At 36.5% G+C, this 9,254-nt stretch overlaps 3 protein-coding genes across 5 annotated transcripts in view; 1 reads left to right on the top strand and 2 right to left on the bottom strand.

Annotated features, from left to right (window-relative positions):
* On the top strand, window positions 141-3,352 carry LOC107630932 (F-box protein At5g39450). 2 transcript variants are annotated; one of them, XR_002359697.1, is made up of 3 exons: window positions 141-2,341; window positions 2,467-2,561; window positions 2,895-3,352. XR_002359697.1 is itself a non-coding variant. In XM_016334227.2 (2 exons), the coding sequence occupies exons 1-2, from the start codon at window positions 567-569 to the stop codon at window positions 2,896-2,898; spliced, it is 1,779 nt and encodes a 592-aa protein (XP_016189713.1). In that variant the 5' UTR covers window positions 144-566; the 3' UTR covers window positions 2,899-3,352. The 2 variants fall into 2 exon arrangements, 1 of the variants encoding a protein (XP_016189713.1); XM_016334227.2 differs by lacking the exon at window positions 2,467-2,561 and having other exon boundaries at window positions 144-2,341.
* On the bottom strand, window positions 3,001-5,430 carry LOC107634617 (vacuolar protein sorting-associated protein 20 homolog 2-like). 2 transcript variants are annotated; one of them, XM_016338038.2, is made up of 7 exons: window positions 4,736-5,214; window positions 4,398-4,550; window positions 4,162-4,314; window positions 3,955-4,038; window positions 3,725-3,851; window positions 3,561-3,635; window positions 3,001-3,124 (listed from the first exon to the last, which is right to left on the bottom strand). In XM_016338038.2, the coding sequence occupies exons 1-6, from the start codon at window positions 4,835-4,837 to the stop codon at window positions 3,610-3,612; spliced, it is 645 nt and encodes a 214-aa protein (XP_016193524.1). In that variant the 5' UTR covers window positions 4,838-5,214; the 3' UTR covers window positions 3,001-3,124; window positions 3,561-3,609. The 2 variants fall into 2 exon arrangements, with proteins under 2 accessions (XP_016193524.1, XP_020974943.1); XM_021119284.1 differs by having other exon boundaries at window positions 3,955-4,314; window positions 4,736-5,430.
* LOC107630930 (lipase-like PAD4) overlaps window positions 5,510-9,254 on the bottom strand; it is a 4,571-nt gene continuing 826 nt past the window's right edge. Inside the window, exons 3-4 of the mRNA XM_016334226.2 lie at window positions 6,592-7,344; window positions 5,510-6,451 (exon numbers count right to left, since the gene is read on the bottom strand). Of these exons, the coding sequence (XP_016189712.1) occupies window positions 5,630-6,451; window positions 6,592-7,344 (1,575 nt within the window). The 3' untranslated portion in view covers window positions 5,510-5,629. The remainder of the gene's footprint in view (window positions 6,452-6,591; window positions 7,345-9,254) is intronic.

Raw genomic sequence — 9,254 nt, 5'->3', positions numbered from 1 at the left:
ATAAATTGACTATTTTAATTTTTTTATTAAGTTAAATTATTTTATAATTTAAATTTTATTATAATTTTATATTTTATGTATTTAATTTATTATTTTATTTTATTATAATTATTGTGTCTCCTTAATATGTCGAACGAAAAATATTTTGGGGTTGAGTTTTGACGCGAGCGCTAAGGTGCATGAATGGGCACGGCGATTCAAAGATGGCAGTAGCACTCAAAGTAACAGTGAAAGTGACAGATGGAATCATCTCTTTGGAAAATCCAACGCAATGGCGACGACTTGACTCGTAACTACTTCCCTAACTCAACTCACAGGAAACCCCCATTTCCCAAATCCCACAAATTTGCATCAATTTCAGTTCAGTTTTTGCTCACTCAACCCACTTCCTTCTTGGTAGGTTATTTTTTTTTCTCACTCACATGTGTATCTGCTATCCATTAAGTAATTGAATTTCAACCATCATTTCAGAAATTTATAATTTTTTCTGGGTAATCTCAAAGTTTCAATTTTTTGTTTCCACCATTGAGTTATAGCTGGGTTGATTGTTCTATTGTTATCTCACTATGTCGGTACCTGGTACCATTGATTCAAACTCAAATTCAAGCTTGTTTCTTTCTCTGCCTGATGATGTGTTTGCCATGGTGTCACGCTTCCTCTTGCCCAGAGATGTGTGTAGTCTCAGCTTATGCTGCAGGAGCCTCTATGCTCTTGCAGCCTGTGAGAAAGTGTGGCTTACACAGTGTGACATGGTGGGGATAGTTCCCCATAAAGACCTTGTTGACTGGAGAACCGGTGTCTCATCATACAAGGCGATTTGCCGTTTTCTTCTCAATATTAAACCCTTGATTGGGATATGGGTTCATCAGAATCCTGAGCTTGGGAACCTTGTCTATGTCATGCCTGGTTTCGTGTCGGTTGTTGGGTGTAGGATAATCCCTCAGGAGCTTGGTCCAATGGGGATTCATGATGGTCCAATCCTATGGGCTCCTGTGTTTGAAATTATTGGTGATTTTGATGGTTCACCAACATTTTTTCTTCATGGGAGGGAGAAGGGGTTGGACTATATTTGTCATGGATCATTCAAGTCCATAAACAAATCTTGCAATGTACTATTGCTTGAGGTTGAACCAAGGGAAAAATGTATAGGAAATAGGGAAAATTCTAGGTTACAAGGAGTGGTTGGAAATAATAATAAGGCAATGGTTCCCTTCGGCAGGTTGTCTCTAAGTGATAGGAAAAAGTTGCTTGAGTTCACTACTAGGCATGTTCGGCAATTGGTTCCTAATATGGCAATGGGACCCTTGTTTCCAAGGTTAAGGGATGGCTATGAGAATTTCCAGAAAGAATTGGTGCTGTTGAGGGGAAGAAGGGAGATCCTTAGTCAAATGTACAGGCTCGATCATAGTCAAGTTCATAACATAGAAAATTCTGAGGAGGCTGTTGGTCCTAAGCAATTAGAACAAGATGACAGAAGAAAGAGTATCGAGTGTTCAAGGGCTTTAACTATTCTTCTGGATGGGGAGGGCAGTGATACACAATATAACAAGAGAAAAAATGGTGTAAAATTCTGGGGTAGCCTTAAACAGATGCTAGGAGGGTCTAGCTCAAACAACGGCCGTCATGAGAAGAAGCATGTGCGGCTTGAAGAATTTCTTGGATCAAATGATACAATAATGCTGACATTAAAGGCCTCAACTGTAAAATTATCTGCTTATCGAGCATGGCCAAATATGCCTGAGAGTTGGTTTGCACTTTACAAGATGCCATTGCAAGATCCAACAGAGGACCAAGTTTATGCCGGTTTATGGGGAGGAACTTTTGGTTGGCCTCCTGGAAAACCTTCCGAAGACAAGCCTGGAAAGGCTTTATTCTTTCTTCTGCTCTCTTATGAGGAGTCTCATGGACAACAACTTCTCATTGCAACCAAAATATTGGAAGGCACACATTATGTGTTACATCCAAATGGTTCAGCAATGTTTATAGTGAATATCAACGAGCCTTCATCTGAACCATTTCCTTGGAACTCTGATGCTGACTCCTATCCGATTAATATCAAGCATTCTTTCACGGGTGAGGGTATTGCAAATGGTTATGGATTCAGATACCCTGGATCAAAGCCTGGTTCCCTCTTTGAATTTCAAGACGGTGTCCTTGCCTTCATTTGGAAGGACTCGAGGTCTGTTTTGACGTTGCAGAGACTTAACTTGCAACAGCTTTTGAAGAAGGGAGAAAGGGTGCCTTGTCTGCCTCCCATCACAAATTTTTCATGCTTGACAAAATCCTACTCAAATGTGTTTACTGGATTTCCTGATGCTTACACAAGTTCATCGTCACCAAGGTTGCCTTAACCCTGACGTGTTAGCTTCTTTTATGTTTCAAAATTTGCTCTTTATCTTGGCATATTCTCAGTCCTCATTGCTTTGTTGTTTTCTTTGATTACCATGGTTATAATTGTGATTCTAGCACTTCTGAAAAGAAAAACTCGTATTCATGATTTGCTGAAGAAAAGTTTAAAAGGGCCGTCTCAACTAGAAGTGATCGGCTTCTTTCTATAATCAGTTAATCACTCTTCAGTTCTTATTATCTTCTACAAACATAATGATTCTGTATAGCAAAGTTGTTCTTTCTTAGACTCCCGGCATCAGTTCTCTTGTAAGCATACAAAATTGCTTTGCCTCTAGAATTGGCGGTATTCCAAATTTCCAATAAAATCTATAGTAGACAACATAACACACTTCATTATTAGGCAATATCTATAGTACAACATAGCTTTCAAAACCTACGGAAACATACATTTGGAAGAATAGAAATAAATAGAATACTAAAATCTTTTAGCAGTTATGAATGCTCTATTTCTAGTTTGGTTTGTAACTGAATGTTTCTTTTTACAGGTAGAAACACAACTAGTATATCAGTGGGTTGGGGACTACATGCTTTTTACGCTCCCCAGGCCGGTTTCCAATACTCAACAAGACCTGTTATTTGTCGAATAACACACCTGCTAGTTCCTGCTGCTGTGTTTCATGTTGCTGCATTCCGAAGATCATAGATGGTAGTCTTTGCCTTATAAGTGCTATGAATTAGCTTCGCATTGAAGTATATAGATATACTATATACCAGGCTGTTTATACAGATGGTTAAAACCATATATTAAGGATTCAAATGAAAGTACATTTTCATACAAAATGAAGGCATGGTAAATGCCTTGTATGACTACATTGATCATAGTTTATAAAGTCAATAGTTGTGGCCTCCGAATTAATACGGTTGCCAGAAATTTACCTAGTTATGGGAAGAATAGTGATCTCCAAATTTAATGATCCAATAATAAATCAGTATTTTTTCTTAATTTCATAAAAATGCTAGTTATCAATCTGTTTATTTTTTTTTAGTTACTTTTGATTTTTGAGGTTACGATTTACGACCCTAATTTAATACCCTATATTTTTTCTTTACAATATGCTCCTTTGTGTCATTGACGTTATATATGCAAAAAGCTGTGCAAATTAATTATGCCAAGTCCAAATTGAAAATGTAACTTGTAAGGGCATAAATACCTGGAGGCCAATGCTTCCCCAAAATTTGCATGCAGGTCACAAATGATCTTCAAGCTGGCAGGGGTTCCTCCATAACTGTTGCAACATTAATCATTAGGAGTTATCAGAGTTCTACCATCCCTTCGCTTTGCATGCTTAAGAAAAGAGGAGAAAGGGATACGTACCTTTCTTTGTAGAATTGGCAGCAACTTCCACATCCGGTGCTGTGGTTGGGACGTCAGGAAGGTCCAGTTTCTCGTCGGTATATATAGACGCCGCTGTGGGAACTTCGGGAAGATCGTCGTCAATAAGCTGAAAAACCAATACCATAATTATGGCGAATTAAATCTTAGAAACTAATCTATCAAATATCATCCCTCTTGCCAAGAAGTATGGAAAACCAAAAATATCATACCTGAGTTTCCAAGTTTTCAAATTCAGCCAAAACTTCCTCCTCGTCTTCTGCTGATAACTTGTCTCCTAATATTGCATTAATTTCCTTTAAATTCAAGAAAATAGTGGCATCCATCAGTAACCAAGGAAGGGAAATAACGGATGGGAAAAGAGAAAAGCAGCAGCAAAATATGGATAGCAAAACAAAGTTAGAGGCAGTTAAACTTACATCTTGATAAGCTTTAGCTTCAGCTGTATCATCCATAAGTTTCTGAACATCCTCGATGTTTAGCTCATTCTGTATCGCCTTCAATGCATTGCTACCGGCCTTCAAACTATCAAAGACATCCTTCTGCTTACTTACAAGTTCAATATCTGCTAACTGATGAGCAAGGAGAATTATTTTAAGTTTAAAGGCAGAAGTCACTGGAAATCTTCATAATAATCTGAATATAGAAACATTACTTGTTGCTCAACATTTATAAGCCAGGAATCCACTTTCTTCAGCAGTTCTTCTTGTGCTTTTTTCTTCTTCAATGCTAACAAGGCCCTGTCCTTCTTCTTTTCACGAACCAAGTCTCGTGCAGCTTGCTTTTCCGCTTCAATAACAGCATCAAGCTGGTAAAATGAGAATCACAAAGAGGAAATAAGGTCAGGATTGATGCTTTTTCGAACACCAACCAAAGACTGAACATCTTATAACTCGAGAAGCGGGTTTGATTCAAGACTATCATGAAAGAATGGAATTGGAAAGATCTTATTTTTAAGGCACAAATTCAAAATTAGAATAGTGTTGGAAGAACCTTTCGTCGATATTGAGAAAGCTTGCGTCTCTGGGTCTTGAGTGCAAGAATTGCACGATCGACATCGGTGACCTTTGGCTTCTTGACGAACTGATTCCCCATACCATCAATCAGATTTGATGAATGAGTTTGGAAATTGAATTGAGTAGATCATAGAGAGGGATTCCAAACGCCAAATGGAATTATTGCTTTTTTTTTATTAATCTTGCCTTTGAATCTTGTTCGATTGAATGTTACGTAATGAGACAAAACAACACTGCAAAGAAAGAGAAAAGGTTTGGAAAATAGATAAAGCAAACTCAACACCACCCTGGCCATGCCCATGCAACGAGCAAACGAAAAACAGAAGCCAGGCAATGTTCGTTATTCTATATTCCATTCAAAAGGCATCAACAATTTTTTTTTTTTAATATTTAACTAATCTAATTTTTTTTGTTTTATCTTGATAAATTTCTCTTTAAAGAAAGATATATAAGATAAATGGGTAAAAATACATTATAGTTGTTAACTTGGTTTTAATAACATGATCATAAATTTGATTGAAATATATTAGAGAAATGTTAAAGGACCAACAAAATTTATTGTTTTTAGCCAAAAACAATAAATTATGCTGACCTTTGAGCTTTTCTTTTGTTTTAATTAAATTTTATTGAGAATTAGTATCTCTAATCCTCATTTCTGTTGCGTGGACTTCTTAAGTCAACAATTTTGTTTTATATCATATTTGTTACTGGGAAAATATTCAGTGGTTTCGAATCAGAAAGGTTGAAGATCTAGGATGAGAATAATTCACTACTGCTTTCTAATGCTAATACCATACATAAGGAGGATCAGGATCAGTTCTTACACATAATATATTACAATGATCAACATTATTGATCCGAAATTGCACCACTATGGAACAACTTCACCATCCAAAAAGCTGGTAAGCTGATGAGGAAACATATTCAATCTTTCTCTCAATTGTTTCAGTTCTCTTAAATCCCCAACCCACATACTATAACTTGAATTCTTGGCAAGAACATCCTTAGACACCTCCTTCTGTTCAATCAATTGATTGGCATAAACCTCAAATTTCTCAATCTTATCCCAAAGAAGAGCCAACTTATTTGTGTCTTTCTCACTTCTAACACTATCCAACCATTCCCTTGCTTCTTCCACCTTAGCCCAAAAGCATGAATCTTGAGTCAAGCTTGCAAACGTGCTTCTCACACTGTTCTCTTCAGCAGCACCATCCCTTCTTATTCTATCCTTCCACCACCTATCAAACATCACATACCTCCTCTCTCTATTTCCATTCTCCATGTAATGACCCTTTGTCCTATGCAACCCTTTCCTATAATACTCAGCAATGTCTAGTGGCTCCACCAGTAGTTTATAGAAATGCGAAGTGTTGACCCACTTCGCTCGCTTGTCAAAGTCGTGTGGAAGCTCGTTCTTCTCCATCATTTCGATCACGTCATTCCAAAAGCGAGCCAGCTTGTGACGGTTGATGTTGACTTTCATTGCACTCTTTGCGGACCGGCTCTTGAAAGAATCATAATACCCTACTTGTTCATCATGTTCATCGCACAAGGCTTTGTACCATTCTATTTGAGCTCTGTAAGGCACAACCTTGGACAAGGAAACAGCAAGGGCTGCAGCATTCAGAACCGGAGAAGGACCCATTCTCCTTGTTGTCTTTAGGCATTCCATGGCAGGTGTGATTAGAGATTCCTGTTAGTTGTATTACAGTCATTTGTTCAGTGAAATCTTCCAATAAAATATGAACCTAAAATTATTCTGGATACTAGTGATTAAAATAATTGATAATAATAACTACTATTGGTATTAAAGTGAAGATGCAGTGTAGTTACCTGATTAGCCAATCCTGAAGATTGGATGGCCAATTCAAGGCCTGCTTCATAGCTTGATTCAGGAATGCTCCTCTGCTTGGGTGAGTTTCCTTGAGTCAAGAATTGCCAAGAAACTTTGTCAACATAATAACCATACTTGAGATGATCCTCAATACTACAATCTGGAGAACCTGTTGCAAGCATCAAATGCATCATCTTGGTGATTGTGGCAGGACTATCCATACAAACTGCTCCGTCTTCCGAGACAAACAAATAGTTCCCAAAAGGGCGAAACAGGATGGGCACAGACACTTCCCCTTTGCTTTCTCCTTCTCCTTCTCCGTCTCCTTGTGTTGCTGCTTCCAAGTAATCCATCACGGCAGTGAACAATTTGGCTTTCTCCCTGTCAGTTATTTGAACCGCAAGCTTCCCGAAGTCTGGAGAAGTCATGGACAGTTGCCAAAACTGAAGGAGGAAATTGAGCTGAGAAGTGAGAGGCGTAATCGGGGCAAAAAGAAGCCTTGGCATTATGTCATGCTTTGAGACAACATGGCAGAAGTTGCCACTCCATCTTTCTCTGAAGATAGCTGTGGAAAATGAGTCATTCCCCAGCAACGGTGAGCCATAAGTGATGCACAACACTGACACAGAGGAAGAGATTGCTCGCAGGTATGACAGAAGCCAAAGAGTGCATAGAGAGGCAGTGGCTCCTCCAATTGAATGCCCAGTGATCACAACTGATTTTGTTTCCTTGTTTCCCAATATTTCCAGCATCTGAATGGTAGCATTAACTTTCATCAGTTTATTAGTTGGGAATAAGATTCTAGGGGAAACAATTTATCCTCTTAAGATTCTAACATCAATAGTTCAATACTAATTGTTAGTGAATATTTAGCATGAACCTAAAACACATTTATTTTTCATTCTGTTATTTAACTATTTCACTTACTCCCAAAATTGATAACTGGTAACTGTTTGTAGTCTTGCTTCCGAATCATTAACTTAAATAATACTTAGGGAAGAAACCCATCCATCTTCCTGTGCCGTGATAATTAAGTTTATGCCAATCAGATTAAAAATAAGGTTGGTTTAACCTACTCAAATTATTAAAAAAACTTGCATTCCACATTTATTTATTCTGATTAGCGTCATAGTTACTATTCGTATGTGAAAAATTAGTAATACAAACTCCTTTTTTTTTTTTTTTGGGATCTCCCACATGACAGCAATTCCACTTTCCTTTTCTTTCTATTATTTAACAAAAGCCACCAAAGTAGAATAATGATGTACGCAATGAAAGAGAATAATAGTAAGTTTTAATTTGAATTGTTGACTCTAAAAATCCACCCCACCATGATATTTCTTTGTTTATATATAGCAATTATCTTTGCGTGATGATGGGGGGCAGTGGTTAAAACTTAAAAAGTCTTCGCTCCGAAAATTTTAGGTGGGGGCTTGGTTGTTAGAATGTTAGCACTTAGCACATCCATGAAAATGATAGATAGCTTTGCTTTGGGAATTGGGACCCATCCCATGTACGAGAGACAGCATAAAGTAGGTTTATTCCGCGAGCGTTCACACTCGACAATAGTTGACACTCCTCACTTTTCAGTTTTCACTGCAAAAAATAAAAATGATCTTTGCTTTTTATAAGTTATATTATTAGAATATTAGAGACATTAATCTATAGCTAAACAGAAAGCAGCCTCCACCACCATCACCTAAAGGCTAAAGCTCACTATGCAATATTCTTCGGTCTTTCACTAATTCTGCAGTGAATTGCTATAATTTAGTTGGTGACCGTGTACCATAAGATTGTAAAGCTTCCCAGGCTTTTGTAAAAAGTAATTAAAAAGTTACTTGGAAGTGGCCCATTATGAGGGAATAACTGTATCATAGTCATAGATGATAATTAAAAAAACATGGCAAAGTGATTCTTTTTCTTAAAATTAATAATAATAATAACAAAAATACTAGAGGGCCAAGGGCCAACTAAACTAAAGTAAAAGAATTGGATTGATAACTCAAAGTGATAAACCAAAAAAAAAATGAATTTTACTTGTATTCTAGCATTTCAAAAAAAAAAAAAAGAAAAAGAAAAAGAAAAAGAAAAAACACTAAGTGTGAAAGTGAGAACGGGTTGAAGATCAAGATAATTCTCTTGAATGTCAATTTCATCGTTTTTCTTTATTAGTGGATGATTATGCTATTGCGTATCACGTTTTTGGTGTTGTCCCTTCTAAATATACGCAAATAATGCAATGATTAAGCGCCCTCCTCAGTCCTCACTAACTTGGTCACGTAAGCAAAACCAATAAGGAAAACATCTTATCAAAAGATGAATAATGTTACATATTTAATTTTTTTTATAAATTAAATTAATTAAATTAAACTATAAAATATATATGTGTATTGTATTATTCTAAAAAATATAAGACAATATCCATCGGAATAGCCCAAGAAAATAACGAATACATATCCATGGCTGCAAAAAAATCACAATGCCCATTCTACTATAGTACTATAAGAAATGATGGCTTAAATTCTCATATTTCGTCTTGAAATCTTCTTTATCCTCATTGATTCTAATATGGTTTTATTTAACAATCAAATTCTTATTTATTTATTATTATTTGAATTAAATTTGTTTTCTAAAAATTAAACACTTTATTATTTTTGTCCGT

This window comes from Arachis ipaensis, chromosome B03 (genome assembly GCF_000816755.2).
Source record: "Arachis ipaensis cultivar K30076 chromosome B03, Araip1.1, whole genome shotgun sequence".
Lineage (NCBI taxonomy): Eukaryota > Viridiplantae > Streptophyta > Magnoliopsida > Fabales > Fabaceae > Arachis > Arachis ipaensis.
Note: the sequence above shows the minus strand (reverse complement) of the source record. Positions and strands in the feature narration are given on the sequence as shown.